We start from the raw sequence: 23,491 nt of genomic DNA, 5'->3' as shown, positions 1-23,491 counted from the left end.
ATGTGCTTGGTGACCGGACACATGAAATACTATGGCTGGGTATGTTCTGCCTGCCTGACATCAAACAGGAAATTAAGCCAGGAAATGGTTATTTACTGTTATTTTCACATATACCTGCACTTTTGGGCCTGGTGTGGTGTTCAAGCGATTCTCAGGAGAAGGCTACAAAAGAGATGCTGAGTGTGCCTGGGAACACAAAGGTCCCGCTTAGATCTGACCACAGCTGGGAATGTTGCAGGGCCTGTAGTGTGAAAGGCAGGGCGTTTGGTGGCAGCAGCTGGACGGGATTCTTCTGCTCCAAAGGGGAGGGTGAAAAGGTGCGGCTAGGGAAATGCCTGTGTCCCTCCAAAACTGCTCTAAACACAAGGACTGCATGCCCTGCCATGCAGGTGACTGTGTCTCTTCAGACTGTGAGACAAATTTATGTTCTCTGGCAGCTTACTAGGGCAGGAGCTCCCAGCCTCGCCTTGCCTCGCCTCGCCTCGCCTCGCCTCTCCTCTCCTCTCCTCTCCTCTCCTCTCCTCTCCTCTCCTCTCCTCTCCTCTCTGCTCCTCTCCTCTCATTTTTCTATTTGTACCTAGATTCAACAAGAGATTGCTCCCAACACAGAGTCATGCCAGTAAATTCATATAACCTTGAGGTGGCCATTTCTGCCTTACAGAGAAAGAAAAAGGTGTATGTAAGCTGTATGCAGGATGCTTGATGGAGTCAAGCATTATTCATGGGCAATATTGGGGTATTCCAGTTCTGACCTGAGTTAATCAAGGCTTGCTTCAATTGCTTCTCTGGTCTGAGAGAAAGGCTTAGAGAGTACAGGTAGTGTCCCAACAAAAAATGTTGACTGGCTCTCTGCACCGATTGGACTGAAAAGGCATGGAGAGGGGAGGAGAGGCTACAGGCAGACAAGAGGGAGCTGCCGGTGGAGGTGTGAGGGCTGATTTAGGTTGTGAGGTTACTTGTGCTGCGGGAATGGGCTTGGTGAGGAACATCAGGCAGGCATTGTGAGGTGCTCATGGCAAGGGTGACAGGCAGGCCAGAGGGTCAGAGAGGTTGTGTGGGGATCAGAGAGGGATGTAGACTGGAGGGAGAGCACTTGGGTGCTGATGAGGAGGTGCTCTATGTTCCTTCAGTTGAGCATGTGGAAGCTGGAGGATGGCATGTGAGGACAGGAAGGGCTCCCAGATGCTGGCCAAGAGAGAGGACATGTTTTGGGGAGGTAAGGAGCCTTGAGGGAATGGTGCTGCAGTTGTGACTGGGAGCTGTGAGAGCCCCTGTGGGCGGTCTCTCCCCTAAACCGAAGCACTAACCTGAAGCCATATCCTTCCACCTTGCCTCTCTCCTCCCTCCACTCACTGAGGCCAAATCCAAAGAGCTATGTTGAAGCTTCCCTCTCTGTCCCTTCCCCTAACCCTGAGCCTGTGCCTGAAGGTAATTGCTGGCCCTCATCCCTTGCCTAGAAGGGAGAAAGCAGGCTCACTCGCTCCCACTAACCACAGAGCCCAAACCCTGCATGGATACCTGAAGCTGAAGCCCAAAGATGCTCCCTCTTGGCCCCTAACTCTTCAGCCACCTTTAAGCCTCACTGGAAGGGGTGTGGGATCTCGGAGGCAGAGGAAAGGTAGGGCTTGTGGGTTGTTGGACTGAAAGGGCATGGTGCTGAGAGGAGAGGCTAGAGGCATCCAGGAGGGAAGTGCAGGTAAAGGGGTGAGGGCTGGGCTGCACGTTGTGAGGTTACTTGTGCTGCAGGAATGTGCTTGGTGAGGAGCATCAGGCAGGCGTTTTGAGGTGCAGGGCAAAGTTCTGGGGCATCCCAGAAGGGTCGAGTGTTTTTGCAAGGGTGGAGCTAGAGACAGGTTGTAGGGACAGTGCTTCTTTGTAGACCGGGAGGTCTCTTCTGTTTTAGCACTTGACTGCCCAGTGGAAGTATGCAACCTGTGAGGGCATGAAGGCTCCATTTTCTCGGACAAATCTGTCCTCTCTAATAGCCTCTCCACAATAGAAAGCAATCTCCTGAATGCAGTGAGTTTACACTTGGCTCTTCTTCCAAAATTGGAGTCATTAAAGTTGTGATGGAATGGTATCCCCAAAGGGCTTGTTGCTTTGCTTGGGTTCTTCATGGACTCAGGTGGACGCGATCAGTGTCTCATTGCAGCTTGTTAGAGAACTAAGTTTAGATTCAGAGTTTGCTTATTTGGGCCCTGAGTCTTTAGAGGTGTTGAATGATCACAGAGTAACCTTCCTGAGGCAGTAACATATCTGTTGGGGCTAGTGATTGATGACCATCTGCCTGGAGAGGTAATAAGCTGCCAGGGGAGCTCAGAGCATTTCCAGGACCATACTATAGTGGGAGTGGGCGGTGAGTGAAGCAAAATCAGGAAATGTATAGGTAAAGGAAGGCTCCGCAATCCCAGGAGAGGCAGTGGAGACCCAGCAGGCTCAGGGAAAAAGACACCAGAGAGTCATCCCTTGTACTCTCTTTGAAATGTCATAGGCTGGATCCAGTGCAGCCCCATAACATACCTCGTGCTCTCGGAAATGCTGCCTGGTCCCTTTGAGCACCCTCCACAGCTGCATAAAATGGGAGGTGGGGACTGCCAGTGGCATGCTAACCATCCTTTTGGGTCTGCTTTTTGCTCTAACAAGAACGGGCGCTGTGGAATCGCCCCGCAGCCGTGTGGCACCACCATTGGCTGTTTGCAGAGCAGCAGTGCCTGCACAGAGCCTTGCAGGGAGTACAGGGCAGGGGGACCTGCAGCAGCCGGCCGGCGTGGGCACTCTCATCTGGGGAAAGACTTTCTGAGAAGCAGGGACGTGCCTGGAGGGCAGCAAGGGGGTGGTTCTCAGGAAAGGTGAGAAGTGTCATGGGTTCTTTATAAAAGCTGCTGAGGATATGTATACAACCAATGATTATGATCTGTGGACGTTGTGTGGTATCAAAGCTGAATATGATACAACCTGTCAGCTCTGAGAAATATCATAGTCATTGGAAAAACCCTTGGACTGGACTGTGAAGACCAGAGTTGCAGAAGAAAATTAAGTCCTGAACATTGCTCATGTTTTCAGAGGCTAAGCTGTCAGAGGGCCAGCTTACCCAAATAAATGGACAAATACTTGATTGGGCAAACTTTCTCACAATCTTGTCATCACCACCAGCTAACTTAGGCTTGTTGGATCTCCTTAACCTGGAAAAGGGACCTCTATATAAGGACACAGGTGTTTAATGAATAGCCACATGCCACATCATCTAATCAGTGTTGTTCATGAACGGATGAACAAGATTCTCCCTGTCCCTATCTACCATCCAGCAAAACCGCAGCCAAGGGAGTGGGCTTGATGTAATCAGTGGGGAAAGAAGACCCTATTCAGACTGACTCTAGTCTGGCACTGAGAAGACACGTGAAAGATCTGAATGGACTTCTCTGAAAGGACATTAGAGGAGAATAAGCTTACTCTGTAGAATAAGTGGGACACTGCTCTGGTGTTCTTTTCACTCGTTTGGCTAGGTAGGGTTGATCAGGTGCTGGGCACAACTAGACAAACATAGTGACCTGTTCATACATGGCCAGTTAAACTCTTTTTCCCTCAAGTTTCTTTCTCTCCAGTCCACTCTGATCCCTTTCCCCACCTTTGGTCCTTCTCCTGAAGATCTCTTAAAGTCTCACACATTCCCAAAGCCCCCTTAAAGTTCTGCGCAGTTCCCAAATTCTCTTGTCCTGCTTCCCACGATAAATCCTCTCTCCCTTTATGCAATAAACGCTTCAGTCCACAAGGCTTCCAAGGAGAGTCCTCGGGTGGACTCACCTTGGAAGAAACACTCCCTCCAAGGCCCCAGGGACAGGGGGATAGTCGCTCTCCTTGGATGGCCTTAAGAATATCCAAGTCAGGGTGCTCCTTTGCACTGAGCAGGTAACTGGCATTTCTCTGCCATCACTGTTCTTCTGTTCTTTGTATTTACAGTGACTAACCTTCAAACACATGAACTAACAGTTTAGTCCAGTGTTTGGCCCATTCCTTCTGTAACTGTTAACAAGCCACATAAACTAGATGCAGAGGATGCACTGTGCAGCTCCAGGCACAGTGTAATCTGCTTTTCCATAAAATGTATTCTTATGAAAAAGAGACACTGGTTAAGGTTGAACAATAAGAAAACAGAAGTAAATAGGAGAAGACAGGAGGCTGCTTCTTGGCAAGCCTGTCCCACCCCTTGCAGCTGACTTCCTAAGAAAAAAATGGATCTCATTTTGCTCCTGTTGCAGATGACAACATTAATCAATGCAGATACCTCACAGTAAAAATCAAACGAACAAACAAAGAGCTACTCTGAGGCTAGTGGCTAGTAGAACTACATGTGGAGCTAGCTGCAGATTTTAGGTAGATACATATAGTAGTGTAAACGAGGAAAGAGAAAGCAGGAAGGTAGAAGTAAAGAAATCACACCACCCTCCTGCAGAGGGTACTCTTAGAACCACAGTGAAGATAATTTTGAGATTAAGGGAGAGATTCAATTTGAGATTAAGGCACCTACATTTGAGGTTCCAAACGTACATTCCTCCCTGTGAGACAAATGCCTAAACATCAGTTTCAACCACTGTGGATCTAGGCGATGGAGGTGGAATTCAGTTGCCTAAACATAAGTGTCGAGCACCATCTCAGATGCCCTGGGCTATCTGACAGCCATACAGGGCTGGTGGATCTGGCACAGGATCTAAATCTTTCTGGAGCAGCAGAGAGATACCAGCTGAGATACCCAGAGTATTTCAGGTGACATAACATACATCTCTGTACATGGCCAAATGAATCCCACAGAAACAACTAAATCCCTCCTTATCTATTGGCTTTAGGATAAGATGAACCATACCCTGGCTTCTCTTGACAGCTCTGACTGGAAGTGGGATTCGGCTGCCTTAAAAAAGAAAGAAAGAAAAATAAAGAATCAAGTGACATTTGAGAGTAAATCACTGTAATAAAGGTGTTTTTTTGGAAGTATCACTCTCTGGAGCCGCTTCTCTTTTCCAGCTGGATGTATAGGAGTGGCAGTTCCACCAACATATATTCATCTTTATGCACTGATATTGCCCAAGATAGGAGACATAAGACCATATCCAGTATGTAGGGTTTTTCTGAAGGGGCCCAGGCTGTTGGCAGTGAAAAGCAGATTTCTGCACAACACATTCTTGAGCCAAAAGTGCCTCTGATTGCATTTCCCATTGCCTCCTACCCCACACATGCTGCAAGGCAGAACATTTTTTGCACTAGTAGCTGTCTGGAGAAAAGTCTTCTCTTTAGGGCACATTTCACCTCCACATTCCTCAGGGTGTAGATCAAAGGATTGAGGACCGATGTGACAACATTATACATGAGGGTGGCTATCATGTCCTGCCTGGGTGAACTTCCTGAGGAAGGTGGCACATAATTAAAAATAACAGGGACGTAGAGTAAGACCACTACTGTGAGATGGGAGACACAAGTGGAGAAGGATTTCCTCCTTCCTTCCTTGGATTGGACTTTCATCCAGAGGAAGGAAAATATGTACAGGTAAGAGGAGAGTGTGAAGACAAAGGGGCCTATCACAATACTCCCAGTGATGATGTTGAGAAGGCTCAGGTTAATCTGGTTGCTATCGCAGGCCAGCCTCACCACAGGCTTGATGTCACAGAAGAAGTGGTGGATGTGGTTGGGGCCACAGAAATGCAGCTGGGAGGTCATGACTGTGTGCATCAGAGCATGAAGGAAGCCAGCAGTCCAAGTAGCTGCAGCCAGCAGCAGGCAGGCCCGTGGACTCATGATCAGGGTGTAGCGCAGGGGGTTGCAGATGGCCACACAGCGGTCATAGGCCATGACAGCCAGAAGCAAAGCTTCACTACTTCCCAGGAAGTGGAAGAAGTGGAGCTGGCTTAGGCAGCCAGTGTAAGAAATGCTCTGGCGCCCTGAGAGGAAGCCAGCCAGCATCTTGGGTATGGTTACTGTGGAGTAGAAAATATCCTGGCAGGAGAGGTTACAGAGGAAAAAGTACATGGGGGTATGGAGCCGGGGTTCACATACCACTACAGTCATGATTGCTGTATTCCCCAGCAGGCTGGACAGGTACAGCAGTAAAAATAGCATGAACAGGAATTGTTGTAGCCCTTGAAGATTGCTCAGGCCAAGGAGGATGAACTTCCTCACCTCTGTCTGGTTATCCATCCCTGCAGGGAAAGAGAAAATAACTTGGCAGTAACTTGCTGTCTTCTGTCCTGAGCTGTTATTTCCTTTTCCCAGAGTCCTCTTCCGTAAGGTGTATCATCAGCTGATGCTGCCTCAGGAATGGAAGAGATCAGCTACTGAGTCTGGAAAAGTGACTCGAAAGAATTCCTTGATTTTCCACCCCAGCTGTTTCAACAAATAATAGAAAATGTGGTAACCTAGATGGTCAGTACCAGTGTCGAAACTGCCACCTGTGTGCTAGCTCACTGAAAGGAACGGCGTATTTGAGAATAATGAGGAAAGAAAATTATGAGGGAGGGAGGGAAAAAGGAAGGGAGGGAGGGAGGAAGCTAGGAAAAAAAGGAAGTGAGGAACGAAGGGAGGAAGGAAGGATGAAGGAAGGAAGGACAGCTGGCTGGTTACCTAATTTTTAAGCAACGATCATTCTGAAATCCTATGTTTTCTTCTTTTTTTTTCTAATTCAGAAAAGGTTTTCTAATCATTTTCTTCATTCCAAATCCTAGCTGAATATACTGAATCTTTCCCAAAGCTGAAGTATTATTGTAGTTTAGTAGATCATATAACATACCACTCTCAAAGAAAATTAATGCAGACTGTTCAGTGGTGTCAGGAAACCTTTATATAGTACTCCCTTTCACTGAAACAATCACATTTCTTTCCAGTAAAGGAAAATTTCTCTCTCTCTGGTAACTTCTCTTGGGATCAAGCCTCTGAGCCTTATGGGACTTCATTTCAGAAAACATCAAGGCATAGCATTTCAGGGACGCAGAAAGCTCATGACACTTGTGGGTTCAACTCATGGGGAGTTGAACTGATTGCTGATTATTTGTACGGCAAGCTCTCACAAGCAGGAGAAAGTTGTAGAATCAAAAGCCATTTATTGAAATACGCAACGTTATAGCATATAATTCTCAGGGAGACCAATGGGGAATTTGCCAAGAAGGGTTTTATATGTTTTTGTAGTTTCCAAGCATAATACATTGAATATGTATCATAGCTTCATTTGATCTGCTACAACTAAACAGCTGAACTTTGCCTCTGACTTAACATCTTTTGCTCCCTTTATAGTCCACAAAAATCTTAAAACTCTCACTTTTCTTTTAACTTCTGAAGATGGAGATTGAACAAACTATGATAATTTTCAAGGGCTCCAAATATCTGTCTCACTGTCCTCTGTGCAAGCTCTATTTGCTGTGAGCAATGGCACCTGAAATCCACATCAAAGTGCCCGTCTGCCTGATTGAGAACATGCAGAGGTGGGGGCTGGTGGTGCAGCAGAAGACCCTGCATGCAGGTGTTGTCATAGTTCACACAGCCTGTGGTGGTGGTGGCCATCACAGGGCTGTACTGAGCTGGCAGGTCCCACCTCATGACCAGGCAGGGTTGTGAGAGGATGGGAGAGGTGCTGAGCTGCCCAGGTACCAGCCCCTGGCAGCCAAGATGCCTTGGTTTTCCTGCTCTCTATCTAACACTACTGAGCCCCTTGTGTCCTCTCCACAGGTTTCTCTCTGGTCTTCGCCATGCAGTCCTACATCAAAGCTATCTGGATGTGCTGTGCTCCTCACCCATGCTGGCATGGACACACTGTGGTGCTGCCAGACACTGAAGGGCTGAGTGACATGGGGAAAGTGTGGAAGAAGCAGAGACTTCCTTTTGTGTTGACAAAACTCTGTGTGGAAGCTCTCAGGGGCCCAGCCATGTGGCAGGACTCAAGGTGTTCTCATTGCCTTCCCTCGTGTGCCAGGAAGAGACAACCTGTGGGGAAGGAGGCCAGTGTAGAACTACATGGATAAAGTCTTCTGGTGCATGAAGTCCTACCTGGCATTTTTCACCTTTGCCTTTGACTGTCAGAGCCCTCATTCTGCCTGGGATCCTGGCTGTCTGCAGGGTACTGGAGGAAGTCTGTGGCTGGGGCCATGCTGCCTGGTGAGACATCATGTCTTCACAGCCACGCTCCCTCTCATTCTGGATCTGTGATTACTCAGCAGCCGTTAGGCTGGTGGGCCTTTTGAAATCTAGTGCCTTGCAGGCTTGCAGTGCCTTTTGAACTGGAGCTGTCTCTGTGGTGCTGACAGCCAGAGGAGCTAGGAGAAGGCTCCTGAGGTTGACAAGTTGCCAGATTCCTCAGCACTTTCTAGTAATCAGAAGCCTGTGGGACTCTGAGAGTTAAGGGTTGAGGACAAGGTGGCTATAGGAAGACGTGGTGATATTACGTGTGTGAATCTCTCCAAAAAGCTGTCCCTGCCATGGCCCATGGTTGGACATTTAAGGCCTGGGAATTTAGAGCTTTGCTCACTCTTAGGGGTCTTGCACAGAGTTTCTTGGTATGAGCCAGGCTTGTTCCAGAGCAATGCATGGATCTTTGAGCTAGCCATATTGCTGTCCAGTGCTCTGGTCTATAACAGCAAGGGCACCATCAACCAGCAGGCCATGGGCCAGCTGCAGTATCCTCAGCAGGGCAGCAGCACCAGAGAGACCGCCTCTCTCTAAGTGTTAGCTTAGGGGTTTGCACATTCCAGGTCCTCAGATGGCTGCTTTCTTTGGGGAGATCAGAGCCTCCTGGTGGGGCACAGTGACACAGGACCTCAGGGATCCTGTGCCCTACACCTCAGGGCTGAGGGTTTCAGCCCTGCTCCTGCTGGTGACTCCAGGCTGTTCTCTGTCCCTGCAGAATCTCCACTTCTCCTTATTAAGTGCTGATGGGTGGAAAGGGTAGAGTGCGCTGGCTTGAGGATCCAGGGTCTCTATTTCCTTAGCCAGCTCCCCAGCTATGTGACAAAGCTGATGGAGAATGTAAAGGTGAAAGCAACTCCTAGGGGGAGTGGAGATGAGCTGGAGGAGTCAGACAAAGTTTTCTAGTTCTTCCTATCCTTTCTCTGGGCTGTGCAGGACTTCACATTGTAACTGAAGGTGGATGGGAAGGAAATCTCAGAAGACAAGTACCTAGAGAATGTGCTGAAATTAAAGCCCGGTAGAGGAATGGCGCTGTGCTCGGTGCTGTGCTTCAGGAAGGGCAGGATGTGTCCAGCTCTGGACAGCTGCATTTCAGCATAAGACAACAAAAGCCTAAGCCCTGTGAGCTTGCTCCCTAGCCTGCCTCCACAGGTAGCAGCCAGGAAACCCGGTTCTATAACCATTCCCAGGAATGCATTCACCAGTTCTCCCCACACCAGAAGTGCTTTGGTTTTGACCAGCTGGCCACCAAGAGGGACCTGCCACACTTGGAGGAGCATCATGACAGTGAGATTGAGCCTGAATTCCAGGAGCAGATGGTGAAATTATGCAGCCACATCTGGGAGAAGTTTACACCCAAGACCATCCATGGTGACAACACAGTAGTAATGGGGAGCTGTGAGTGCCAAGGTCCAGAAGGTCAGAGCTGGCTAGTTGCTCTTGGGACTGTGCCTGAGGAAGGCTCAAATACATGGTCAGATGACGCAGGTGGGAAATGGAAGAGCTTTTCCAGCAGCTGCTATACTTGCTTCTTCATTTAGAGCCACTTCTCTTCCATTTCCCCTCACTGTACCCATTCTTGCTGCTCTACCCCTTGCTGCTCTTGCAGTCTGAGCCACTGTGCTTCACCACTCCCAGCTGATCAGAGCTGAGGACGGTCTTCAGGGCACCTTCATTCCTCAGGAAAGGCATCCCTTGAAGGATGGCATGGGGACCAGCATGTGACTGAGTCTCGCTTCACGGGAACTAGAGAGTGACAGAGACCTCCTCATCTACTAGTGACAAACTGCTAGAAAGATCTCAGCCCCATGGGAGTATACTATCATGCCCGGAGACCTCTTACCTATCCTAGAGGATCTGGGTCAGGAGGGACATCTGGAGATCTATACTCAAACCTCTGCTCTGAGCATGGCTAACTTCCCAGGTAGATTACATTGGCCAGTACTTTGTCCAGGCAAGGTCTGAAAATCTCTGGGCCCTTGCACCCCTACTGCTCCACTCTCATGGTAACAGTCTTTTCCCTAATACCCAGCTGAAATTTCTCTTGATGCTACTTGTGCCATTGTGCCTGTTGCACCTTCTTCTGTTCCTCTGGCCTGCTCTGAGCACCTACATTAGACCGAGCAGAGCTAGGCACTGCTTGTTCCTACCTGGGGTCAGAGGATGACACATGGAGACTCATCTTTACCCAGCGCAGAGGGACTGTGGAGGTGCCCATGGGCTGACAAAAGAGCAGAACAGGGCAGAGGGAAGAAAGAAGGTCTCCAACAGCTCCTTGCCAAACCCCAGGTAGGATAGTATGGAAGACAGTGTTGAAAGTCTTGCTGAAGTCAAGGTAGGCAGCATCCACTGCTCTCTCCTCCTCTACACAGCCAGTCATTCCATAATAGAAGGCTATCATCAGGCTGGTTAAGCATGATTTCCCCTTGGTGAATGCAGGCTGACTACTCCTGATCACCTTCTTGTGCTTCATGTGTTTGCAAATAGCTTCCAGGAAGATTTGCTCCATCACCTTCCCAGGGATCGAGGAGAAGCTGACTAGCCTATAGCTCCCCTGATCCTCATCCTTGAATGTCAGAGAGACATTTGCTTTTTCCAGGACCTGCCCTGACTGCCAGGACCTTTCAAAGATGATGGAGAGTGGCCTAGCAAGGATGTCTGTCAGCTTCCTCAGCATTCATGGATGCATCTCATCAGGTCCCATAACTTCAATTTGTTCAGATCTTCTCTAGTCTGATCCCCCTCCACCAACAGTAAATCTTCACTGCTCATATTCCCATGGGTCTCAGGGACCTGAGACTCCTGAAGCCATGTCTTATCAGGAAAGACTGAGGCAAAGAAGGCACTGTAAACCTTTGCCTTTTCCATGCCTTTTGTTACCATGTCCCCTGCCCCATTCCTCACTGGGCCCACACCTCGTAAGCCAGCCTACGAGAAACTGGGAATCGCTCACGAAGACAGAAGGCAGCCTATGACTGGTAAAATACTATACTTTGAACCAATTTCATCAGTGCCTCTTTGATCTCTTTGTTCCTCATGCTGTAGATGACAGGGTTCAGTGTTGGAGGCACCACTGAGTACAGAACAGCCACCACTAGCTCCAGAGCTGGGGAGGAGATTCATGGGGGCTTTAGGTAGGCAAACACTGCAGTGATGACAAACAGGGAGACCACAGTGAGGTGCTGGAGGCACATGGAAAAGGCTTTGTGCCGGCCCTGCTCAGAGGGGATCCTCAGCATGACACTGAAGATCTGCATGTAGGACAGCACGATGAACACGAAACACCCACAAGCTACACAAAAGCTAACCACGGTAACCCCGGCTTTCCTGAAGTAGGAGTCAGAGCAGGAGAGCCTGAGGAGCTGGGGAATTTCACAGAAAAACTACTCCACAACATTGCCTTGGCAGAGTGGAATTGAAAATGTGTTTCCAGTGTGCAGCACTGCATTGAGAAAACCACTGCCCCAGGCAGCTGCTGCCATTTTGACACAAGTTCTGCTGGCCATGAGTGTCCCATAGTGCAGGGGTCTGCAGAAAGCAATGTAGCAGTCATAGGCCATGACAGTGAGAAGATGATATTCTGAAGAAATGAAGAAAAGAAATAGAAAGACCTGGGTAGCACATCCTGAGAAGGAAATGGCCCTTGTGTTCCACAGGGAACTGGCCATGGATCTGGGGACTGTGGTGGAGATGGAACCAAATTCCAGGATGGACAAATTGAGACGGAAGAAGTACATGGGGGTGTGGAGGCGGTGGTCGCAGGCTACGGCTGTGATGATGAGGACGTTGCCCAGGAGGGCAGCCAGGCAGACACCCAGGAACAGCGAGAAGTGCAATAGCTGCAGCTCCCGTTTGTCTGCGAATGTCAGGAGAAGGAACTCTGTGAGGAAGCTGCTGTTGGACATTATTTCCTCCCTCTGGTCAGTGAGGACTGTCAAAGGAAAAAAAGACACCGAGAAATTACATGGACTTCCATGAGCAAAACACATTCCATTTCATACAGAAGCCCTCCACATGGCCTCTTTATGCCTCTTGAGCACCTTTTGGCAGTTTCCTACCTTGAACTCCAGTTTGCACTGGCTGAGTGCACTATAAGGATCAGTGCCTTCTGCCCACGAGCAGCAGAGGAGTTACTCCTGCTCTACAGCAGTGGGCACGTGGAGGTGACAGCTCCAGGAGATGGATGCCCTGAGTTGAGTGAAGGTGAGTTAATCCAGTGACCCAGTGGATGTATTATCTCATTTACTACCATGAAAGATGAAATAAGCACCATGGCCAGCTGCTTCTCAGAGGAAAGAGGACTGGTTCATTGCCTACTTTCCCCTCTTGGGCAGATTTGTCTGTGTTGGAATCAGTCACCACCAGCCTCCTCTCAAAGCAATGAAAGACGGGAGTGACCCAACCCATTGTAGAGGGCTTTGTCCCTGACCTCACATCAATTTACCATGCGTGCTATTTTTCCAGACTATATGGATAACAGAGTGTGACAAGCTCTGATGTACACACTCTTCCATAGGTGAAGGTTCAGCACTTTCACATGATGTTCTCCAGGAAATGAGGCAGAGCAGATGAGTCTAGCTGTACATTTATTTAATTTTCAGGTGCCCACATCATGTGATGTTCTCAATGGGAGAAATCCTTGACTTTTCCCTTGCTCTCCGTGTGAACACTAGTGAATCACTAGAGGCAGAAAAGCTCCTGCCGACCCAGGAGAGCTGGTCTGCTCATTCCCAGCTGCCTATGCTTGCCACCTCTCTCAGCTAGGGGAAGACTGCACTCAGACGTGACTCTGAAAAAGAGCTTGGACTGGTCAGAGAACAGAGTCCAGTTCAAAAACAAAAGAGATGCTGAGTGTACCTGGGAACACAAAGGTCCCGCTTAGATCTGACCACAGCTGGGAATGTTGCAGGGCCTGTAGTGTGAAAGGCAGACCGTTTGGTGGCAGCAGCTGGACAGGATTTTTCTGGTCCAAAGGGGAGGGTGAAAAGGTGCGGCTAGGGAAATGCCTGTGTCCCTCCAAAACTGCTCTAAACACAAGGACTGCATGCCCTGCCATGCAGGTGACTCTGTCTCTTCAGACTGTGAGACAAATTCATGTTCTCTGGCCACTTGCTAGGACAGGAGCTCCTAGCGTTTTCACCTGATGTTAGCCAGATGATACCATTCACGGCACCTTAATCAGCACAATGCAATTCAACTTCTGTAATCTTGCCTTGCCTTGCCTTGCCTTGCCTTGCCTTGCCTTGCCTTGCCTTGCCTTCCCTTCCCTTCCCTTCCCTTCCCTTCCCTTCCTTTTTTCCTTTCTCTTTCTCTTTCTCTTTCTTTTTCTCTTTTTCCCTTTCCCTTTCCCTTTCCCTTTCCTTTTCCCTTTCCCTTTCTCTTTCTTTCTCTTTCTCTTTCTCTTTCTCTTTCTCTTTCTCTTTCTCTTTCTCTTTCTCTTTCTCTTTCTCTTTTTCTTTCTTCCTTTCCCTTTCCCTTTTCTCTTTCTCTTTCTCTTTCTCTTTCTCTTTCTCTTTCTCTTTCTCTTTCTCTTTCTCTTTCTCTTTCTCCTTCTCCTTCTCTTTCTCTTTCTCTTTCTCTTTCTCTTTCTTTCTTTCTCTTTCTCTTTCTCTTTCTTTCTTTCCCTTTTTCTTCCTCTTCCTTTCTTTCCCCTTTTCTTTTCCTTTTTGTTTCCCTTTTTTTTCCCTTTTTCTTTCATTTTTTCTTTCTCTTTTTCTTTCCCTTTCCCTTTTTCCTTTTCTTTTTCTTTGTCTTTGTCTTTCCCTTTTTCTTTGTCATTGTCATTGTCTTTGGCTTTGTCTTTGCCTTTTTCTTTTCTCTTTCCTTTACCTAGATTCAACAAGAGATTACTCCCAACACAGAGTCATGCCACCAAATGCATTTAAGCTGGAGGTGGCCATTTCTGCCTTACAGAGAAAAAGGTGTATGTAAGCTGTAGGCAAGATACCTGATGGAGTCAAGCATTATTCATGGGCAATACTGGGGTATTCCAGATCTGACCTCAGGTATTCAAGGCTCCTAAGACTTATCTTATGTCCAGAAATCAGCTTCTGAGCTGTTCTAGTTTCTCAGTAGAGTTAGAATAGAATAGAAATGTTTTTTGAATAAACACCACTGAAGGATATATTTATACCATCTACATCAAATGAGTATATTTTTTTTTAAGAAGAGAGAGGGTCATAAGTACGTCTGCTGCATTTGTGCATGTTACAGCCATGGCTAATTTTACTCTACAAGATCGTCTATCTATCAGCTAAGCTTTTTTCCTCTAGGTAAAAGAAACCTCGAGACAATTTTCTCTTTCCTGTTTTTCTGAAACATTGTAGAAACAAAACTGATATGAGAAAAAGAAGACATATTATCTATGAAAAAAGGCAAGCTCTTGTTCCCAAAGTGCAGAATGTAAAGCCAGAGGCACTTGTAATACAGATGTTATGTAGAACTAGCTCTTGTTCCTGTCCTCTCTCCAGCTCATCAGATATGACTCTTTTCCCGAGTCTCAGCCCTCCCAGGGATCTCAAGGAAGAGTTGGCTGGAGGAATGGCTGGAGGGATGGCTGCTGATCTTCTAATCGATTCCTGAAACCTTGTGTTGCAGACCAAAAAACAGACCACAATGCTTTCCTGGGGCTTCCTACCCCATGTGTGGGGAATTTGCTCGTGTCCTGGGCAATATGACATCCAGGCACCAGAAGAGCTCAGTGCAGTGCTGAAGCCGTTACACAGAGGCAGCAGGCTGTGGTCATTCAACTGCCTTTGCAACTAGCTGAGCAAAGAGCTACAGCAAAGCAAAAGTAAGGAGCTTCTCGCTACATGGCGGACTGTGAAGACAGAGACAGTGCTAACACTGGATAACTGCCCGCTTTTCCTCTGGCAAGTGTCACTGCCTGTTTGCTCAGTCACTTAGAGAGGGGGTCCTTGGCCTCTGTTCTCCTCTAACCCCCATATCCCTGGATCGCTTGAAAAATGAGTGCTGTGAACCCAGTCTTTGGCAAGAAGGATGCACTTTCCCTACTTGGCATATCCCTTGCCTATGATTTCAAAGCTGAGATGCAAAGACAGTTCAAGATGCAGAAGCTACATGTTGTGATTTTTTAAGTGTAACCTGAAAGGAGGAGGGTTTTGTGGTCATTCACTTTGTGTACTTTTATACCTGTCGTTTGCTCCGCCAGCTGCCGCCGTGGGGCGGTACTAATGCTTCTAGGAGAGCCCACAGCATAAACCACCTGAAAGTGGCAAGTTTTCCTCAAGCAGAGGATTCAACAATCATCCTTACACTAGCCGATGCAGGTAATGCAGTGGTTTGGAACTAGAGCACAAGTTTCTCACTTTGCCCTGCGGTCAATCTCTTCTGCTATACAGAATATATTAAAAAAAATGAAGTATTCCTTCTTTTTCCCTGTAGCAGGCAATCAAAATAGTAAGCCTTCACTTCACGGGAAGACTTACACCAAGTCTTCACTTGCTCCTATGGCCTGAGAGAAAGGCTCTGAGACTACAGATAGTGTCCCAACAAAAAAGCTGATGGTGTCTCTGCACCAGTTGGACTGAAAGAGTGTGGAGAGGGGAGGAGAGGCTACAGGCAGCCAAGAGGGAGCTGCCGGTGAAGGTGTGAGGGCTGCTTTAGGTTGTGAAGTCACTTGTGCTGCAGGAATGTGCTTGGTGAGGAGCATAAGGCAGGCATTGTGAGGTCTTCAGCAGAACCTTTGTGGGAAGTTAACAGAGGACCAAGAGGTTATGGGAGGGCAGAGGCAGAGACAGGTAGGAGGATGATCACTCGAGTGCTTATGAGGAGGTGCTCTGTGTTCCCTCAGCCAACCATGCCGGAGCTGGAGGCAAGCGTGCAAGGACAGGAAGGGCTCCCAGATGCTGGCCAAGAGAGAGGACATGTTTTGGGGAGGTAAGTTGCAACTGGGAGCTGCGAGAGCCCCTGTGGGCGGTCTCTCCCCCAAACCGAAGCACTAACCTGAAGCCATATTCTTCCACCTTGCTTCTCTCCTCCCTCCACTCACTGAGGCCAAATCCAAAGAGCTATGTTGAAGCTTCCCTCTCTGTCCCTTCCCCTAACCCTGAACCTGTGCGTGAAGGTAATTGCTGGCCCTCATCCCTTGCCTAGAAGGGAGAAAGCGGGCTCGAGGCCTCCCTCCCACATAAAGCCAGAGCACTCTGCCCAAAGTCTAGCCCCCACCGCAAACATTGACCGCAAATGCCAAGCCCAGCATTGAGCCAGCACCCAAAAGTTTTCCTTGATTCCACTAAGCACAAAGCCCAAACCCTATGTGCCTGCCTGAAGCATAAGCCTGAAGATGCTCCCACTCGGCCCCTAATGCTCCAGCCATCTTTTAAACCTCGCTGCAAGGGCTGTGGGAGCTGGGAGGCAGAGGAAGGGCAGGGCTTGTGGGGTGTTGGACTGAAAGGGCATGGTGCTGAGAGGAAAGGGGAGAGGCAGAGCAGAGGGAACTGCTGGTGAAGGTGTGAGGGCTGGGCTGCAGGTTGTGAGGTCTCTTGTGCTGCAGGAATGGGCTTGGTGAGGAGCATGAGGCAGGAGCAACTAGAGGACAGAGAATCTTTTACTGATTCCTCTCAGAGTCCAAGACACGGAGGAGCCTGCTACCATGTCAGACACTGGCTGCCCCTCTGGGTCCCACGTTTCATGAGGAAACTTCCACCTCCCCTGTTTTCCCTGGCTAGATAATTCATTCTTTGAATTTCAGAATGCAGTCACATGCTTTAGGACCTGTTTGTCACCATTCAAGGACAAGGCAGCTTGTTTAGCCAGATGTCCCCCTGGATTCCCACAATAACTATGCTGAATTTCAAATTTCAAAATTAGGATGAAACTTTCCTTGATGGGGCTGGAAATCAACAATGAGCTGCCTGGGAGCTTTGGAGAGGCATGGAAAGGACAGCCGCAGAAACAGGGAGTGCATCTCATTCCCTGCTCCCAAGGCAGCTCTCTCTCACAGCTGTGCCATAGATGTCCGGCTGCAGCAGTGGGAATTGCGTCCCAAGGATGGAGAGGATGTGTTTCTGCATGGGAGCTCCCACTGGTCCCCTTTTGCAGCAGTGAAGGCATTAGAAAGGGAGGAGGCGCATTTCTTTGTGCTAAATTTCACCGACAAATGCAAAGTAAAGATGGTTGGTGCCTGCTCCGAGCTGGAGTGACCAGCCTCTGCCTTGCAGTGGGTTTCTCTGCAGGCAGGATGAAGGGAGATGTGTTTAAAACCCCATGTGCTATTCCACAGTTATTTGCATGAATGTAAAGGATAAATCTTTCTGTACAAAACACCATTCATCTCTGCTAGGAAGCTCCAGTGTGAGCACTGTCGGGGTGCTCATGTGGAGCTGCTCCATGACGAGCCTCGTGTGTTGGGGACTTCTTCTGCAAGAGGAGTCTCTGCTTGAGGCTTTCAAGCCAGTTCTTAGTGGAAAGTGGCCAAGCACTGGAGTGCAACCACCTGGGCACACGGACAGAGGAGCCAATGCAGCCAGCCAGAACTCCTTCCTCTCACACTGCCCTATGTGTCAACCCCTATGAAATGCTCCTGTGAGATCGCCCCACTGGAAAGGTCAAGGGCAGTCCTGTCCTGCAAGCCTGTCCTGTCCTGAGCTCAGTAGCGGCCTTGAACTCTCTTGCAGGGGCATCTGGGACTTTTTCAACTGTATCCAGCAGGATTTGCCAAAATACACTGAGCTTTCCAGCTGGTGCTAGGGCTGCCACTCCAGTACTGGAGTCCTTGCCCAAAGCTCCGTGTAAGCTGGCTACACTCACAACCTGCATCTAATGGGCTAGTCGGGTAGATCTTCTCTCACTCTCATTCTCCTTTCCTCTTTTCTGAACACCTTTTATTACTGGCACACCAGTCACTCTTCTTCCAGTGCCTCCAGTCAATGCAATACATTTCCTCTACTGACATTCTTTGCTGCCCCCAATACATGTAGTCTTTCTTTTTTTTAACTTTTTAGTACGAGTGATGGCTGGCATGGTAGGTATTTCCTTATCCTACTTAAAGCTCCGTGTAAGTAGTTACAGTTAGCAAGCGAAACCACTTGGTAGCTCTCTGCCACAAGGGGAAACCTACTCTGCTGGCAGTAGGTGGTGGAGGAGACAATGAGAAGTGTGCTGCTGGACCTTGTACTAACAACAAAAAAAAGGACTGGTTGGAGACATGAAGGCTGAGGGCAGAGTTGGCTACAGTGACCATGAGATCGTGGAGTTGAGGATCCTGCATGGAGGAAGCAGGGCAATAAGCAGGATTGCAGCCCTGGGCTTCTGGAGAGCAAACTTGGGCCTCTTCAGGGGTCTGCTCAGAGGAATTCCATGGGTTAGGACCTTCGAAGAAAGGAGACTCCAGGAGAGCTGGTTAATATTCAAGCATCACGTTCTCCAAGTGCAAATTCAGTGCATCCCTCTGAGGAAGAAGTCAAGCAAAGTGGGCAGGAGACCTGCATGGATGAGCAAGGAACTCCTGGCAAAACTCAGAGAGAAGAAGAAAGGACACAGAATGTGGGAGAAGGGACAGACCACTTAGCAGGAATACAGCAACGTTGTCACAGAATGCAGGGCTGCAATGAAGAAGGCTCAGGCCCACCTGGAAGTAAATCTGGCAAGGGATGTGAAGGACAACAGAAAGAGCTTCTTCAAATACATCAGTAGCGGAAAGAAGCCTAGGGAAAATGTGGGCCCACTGTTGAATTGGTGGAGGCCCTGGTGACAAAGGATACAGAGAAGGCAGAGTTACTGACTGCCGCCTTTACTTCACTCTTCACTGCTAAGGCCAGACCCCCAAGGAAGCTTAGAGCCTGGAGACAAGAGTGAAAGTCTGCAGAAAGGAAGACTTTCCCTTGGTTGAGGAGGATCGAATTAGAGATCATGCAGGCAAACTTGAGAAGCAAAGCTCCATGGGCCCACAAGTGCTGAGGGAGCTAGCAGATGTTATTGCTAGGGCACTCTCCATCACTTTGAAAGGTCATAGAGAACAGGAGCGGTGCCTGAGGGCTGGAAGAATGCCAGGATCACTCCAGTCTTCCAAAAGAGCTACAAAGAGCACCCAGGCAACTACAGGCAAGTCAGCCTCACCTCCATCCCGGGAAAGGGGATGGAACAGCTCCTCCTGGACTCCATCTCCAAGCACATGGAGGCAAAGAAGGTGATCAGGAGTAGTCAGCATGGATTCAGCAAGGGGAAATCCTGCTTCACCAATCTGAAAGCCTTCTCTGATGGAATGCCTGGCTGGGTAGATGAGGGAAGAGCAGTGAATGTTGTCTACCTTGACTTCAGCAAGGCTTTTGACACTGGCTCCCATAACATCCTCCTAGAGAAGCTCAGGAACAGTGGGTTAGATGAGTGGACTGTCAGGTGGATTGAGAAGAGGTTGAAAGGCAGAGCTCAGAGGGCTGTGCTCAGCAGCGCAGAGTCTAATTGGAGGCCTGGAGTTAGCAGTGTCCCCCAGGACTCAGTGCTAGGTCCCATCCTGTCCAACCTATTCCTCAAGCACCTGGAGGAAAGGACAGAGTGCCTCCTCAGCAAGTCTGCTGAAGCTACCAAGCTGGGAGGAGTGGCTGATACATCCTGAGGACTGTGCTGCCATTCAGAGAGACCTGGCCAGGCTGGAGAGTCGGGTGGAGAGGAACCTCCTGAGGTTCAACAAGGGCAAGTGCAGGGTCCTGCTCCTAAGAAGAAATAACCCTGTGCACCAGTACAGGCTGGGGGCTGAGCTGCTGGAAAGCAGCTCTGCGGAGAAGGACCTGGAAGTGCTGGTGGACAACAAGCTAACCCGGAGGCAGCAATGGGCCCTTGTAGCCAGGAAGGCCAGTGGTATCATGGGGTGCATTAGGAATAGTGTTGCCAGCAGGTTGCGGGAGGTGATCTTCCCCCTCTGCGCAGCCCTCGAGAGGTCACATCTCGAGGACTGCATCCAGTTCTGGGCTCCCCACTACGAGACATGGAGCTACCATTGGAGAGAGTCCAGTGTAGGACTATGAAGATGATTAGAGGACTGGAGCATCACTCTGATGAGGAATGGCTGTGAGAGCTGGGCCTGTGTAGCCTGGAGAAGAGAAGCCTGAGAGGGGGATCTGATCAATGTCTACAAATACCTTCAGGGAGGGTGTCAAGAGGATGGAGCTAGACTCTTTTCAGTGGTGCCCAGTGACAGGACAAGAGGCAACGGGCACAGACTGAAACATAGGAAGTTCTGCCTGAATGTGAGGAAAAATGTCTTTGCTGTGAGAGTGACAGAGCACTGGACAAGTTGCCCAGAGAGGCTGCAGAGTCCTCTTCTCTGGAGATATTCAAAACCCGCCTGGACTCAATCCTATCTAACATGCTCCAGGTGACCTTGCTTGAGCGGAGGGGGGCTGGACTGCATGATCTCCAGAGGTCCCTTCCAACCTCGACCATTCTGTGATTCTGTGTGATTCCTTGTGGGTCATTGTTTGTGGCTTTTTAGCAGGGTGATACTCCTGGGAGTAAGGTACAAGTAGGCCTGGTATAAATTTTGAGATGATAGGAAGACGAGCCAGGGACATGTTGTTGGACTGCTCTAGGCATGCAAAGGCAAGCTTGCTGTGCCCATAGCTCTTACCTGTGAGTCCTGGCTGTTAAGGAAGGATTTGAGGAGGGTGCAGTTCCTAGGAGTAACCTGTGACTAGGCCAGGTGTAAGTGTTGGGAGGGTAGGAAGGTGTGCCAGGCAGGTGTTGTGGGGCTGCTCACGGCATGCAGAGGCAAGATTTGTGTGCTCAGAACTCTTCCCAGTTAGTCCTAGTTCATGGAGGAGGTGTGTGAGCAGGGTGACACTCTCAGGAATAAGCTGAGATTTCCCCTGGCCTTAAATATTGGGAGGGTAAGAAGGCAACCAAGGCGCATGTCGTGGGGCTACTTTTGGCCTGCAGAGGGAACACTGGCATACCCAGGGTTCTTCTGCCTGTGGTCTGGTTGGTGGGGGAGGTGTCTGTGCAGGGTGGCACTCCTAGGTGTGAGCTGTGAGTAGGCCTAGTTTAAGCATCAGGAGCGTAAGAAGGGAATCAGGGCACATGATGTGGGCAGGCATGCAGAGGCAAGCTTTGGCATGCTCAGAGGTCTTCTTTCTGTGTCCTGGTTTGTGGGGTAAGCATTTCAGCAGGGTGCTAGGATGAAGCTGTGAGTAGGTCTGGTATAAGTGTCAAAAGGGTAGGAAGACGAGCCAGGCATGTGTTGTGGGGCTGCCCTAGGCATGCGGAGGCCAGCTCAGCATGCCAGGACCTCTTGGCTGGGTGTCCTGGTGGGTGTGGTAGGTGTCTGAGCAGGGTGGAACTCCTAGGATTAAACTGTCAGTAGGACTGGCCTAAGTGTTGGGAGGGTAGGCACATGTTGTGAGGGTATTCTAGATCTGTGGAAGCAAGCTTGATATGCCCAGGACTATTCCGTGTGACTCCTGGTTGGTGAGGGAGGCATCTGAGTGGGCTGGCACTCCAAGCAGAAAGTTGTGAGTCAGCATGGTGTACGCGTGCAGAGGGCAAGAAGGCAAGCCAGGTACATGTCATGAGGCTATCCTCGGTATGCACGAGGCAAGCTCGGAATGCCCAGAGCTCCTGCCTGTGTGTCCTAGTTCATGTGGGAGGCTTTACAGAAGGGTGACTACCCTGGGAATAAGTTGTGAGTAGGCCTGTAATAAGTTCCAGGAGGGTAGGAAGACAAGCCAGGCTCATCTTGCAGGGCTGCTCTAGCCATGCAAGAGGGAAGCTTGATGTGCCAGAGCTCTTACCTGTGAGTCCTGGCTGTTGAGGGAGGCATTTGAGAGCATGGAACTCCTGTGAGTAAGCTGTGAGTAGCCTCGTGTCAGTGTTGGGAGGGTCAGAGGGCCAGCTGGCATGTTTTGTGGGGCTGCTCTGGGTATGCATGAGGCAAGCTTTGCATGCCCACAGCTCTTCCTTGTGAGTCCTTGTTTGTGGGGGAGGCGTTGAGCAGGGTGGTACTCCTAGCAGAAAGCTGTGAGTTGACCCGGCGGAAGTTTTCAGAGGGCAAGAACACAAGCCAGCCATGTGTCATGACACTACTCTTGGCATGAAGAGGCAAGCTTTGCGTGCCGACTGTGGGCAATCTACAGATGTTCAGTGAGAGCCACCATCTTCCCCATCTTGATTCTGCAGCACATGCTGGATGTTGATTGCAGACCTTCACAACTGCCATACTCCCGTCCATTGCCCCCTTGCTGGAACCAAGCATGGGACTTGTCACAGTAGGTAAACGGATTGCAGCCCCTGAGGGAGATGTCAGCTCACTGCCTACCTCATCCTCCTGTGGGGTTTCCTCAGCGTCCAGTCATCAGAGGTGGTCTGACAGGTGCCAACACCTCATAAACCTCAGGCAGATGTTTAATGCAGTCGGGGATGGGCATGAGATTACTCCCTTCCTGTCCGTCACAGTCCAAATTGAAAAATGTCAAGTTTTGAGAAAGGTGGACCCATTCCGCTGATGTTACTCTTGCAGGCTATGGCACTGCAATCTCTTGGGAGATCTCTCCCGTTTGGGTGGCCACTGACACAAAATTCACAACCCAAGGTTTTTAAGGGTTGGTGAACATATCTGTGGGGGTTCGGATATGACGCAGAAGAACCAGCCCACCAAGCTCAACTGGTGCGCCTTCGATCAGCCCTCAGGCTGATTTTGGGTCCCCTCGTATACTATTGACTGGTCGGTGAGGTCAGTCACTAGCGTAACTAAGGTCTCATCTTTTTATGAACCACAGAGTACTGTGGCACCTTTTCCGATCTGATTATAAAGGCGGCCTGCCCGCCTGAGTCAAATCCGGTGACAGTCATTTGAGAATAAGATCACACACCCCAACCATACAGCTCGACCACACGGGAGCCGGGCAAGGGCAAAATTCAGCGTTTCCAGAAGACTGAGCAAGCCCGTGTCGTCTGCATGAAGAATTTTGCTGTTGCCTTCGGAAGAAGGACTTTGTATTACAAAGAAAACCTCTGTATTACAAACAAAATTTAAACATCCTTACCTTTGCTGGCCAAGATGTGTATAACATCGACAGAGGAAAGGAGAGCTCTTCTTGTGAAGGCCCTCGCTGTCCTCTTCATGTGGCTAGAAGAGAGTCCAAGGTCATCGAGCAATCCATCATTGCCCTCATACTGCTTCCCTTGAGGGCCAGTTGGGAAGCCCAGGAACTCAACCACTCCAGCTCTTGTCCTTTCTTTCACTTGCTCTTCTAGATGTTGATATTTCTGAATCTTCTCAGTCGCTGCATCTCTCAGAGATGGTAGTCCACTCTCACAGTGTACCATAAGGTCCACCACTTTGCCCACGTTCTCTTCACCATTACCAAATCCGGTTTGAGGA

At 49.3% G+C, this 23,491-nt stretch overlaps 1 protein-coding gene and 1 pseudogene across 1 annotated transcript; one reads left to right on the top strand and one right to left on the bottom strand.

Annotated features, from left to right (window-relative positions):
• Positions 1 to 1,388: 1,388 nt before the first annotated feature.
• LOC134154844 (olfactory receptor 12D1-like) lies at positions 1,389 to 6,183 on the bottom strand. Its single transcript, XM_062601490.1, has 2 exons — positions 5,292 to 6,183; positions 1,389 to 1,390 (listed from the first exon to the last, which is right to left on the bottom strand). Coding segments are annotated over exons 1-2 (894 nt in total).
• A 1,221-nt stretch (positions 6,184 to 7,404) lies between these two features.
• Positions 7,405 to 11,996, top strand: LOC134154832 (guanylate-binding protein 1-like; annotated as a pseudogene).
• The last annotated feature ends 11,495 nt before the right edge of the window (positions 11,997 to 23,491 follow it).

Source organism: Rhea pennata, unplaced genomic scaffold (assembly GCF_028389875.1).
Source record: "Rhea pennata isolate bPtePen1 unplaced genomic scaffold, bPtePen1.pri scaffold_46, whole genome shotgun sequence".
NCBI classification, from domain to species: domain Eukaryota; kingdom Metazoa; phylum Chordata; class Aves; order Rheiformes; family Rheidae; genus Rhea; species Rhea pennata.
This window is presented reverse-complemented; position numbering and strand designations above follow the sequence as displayed.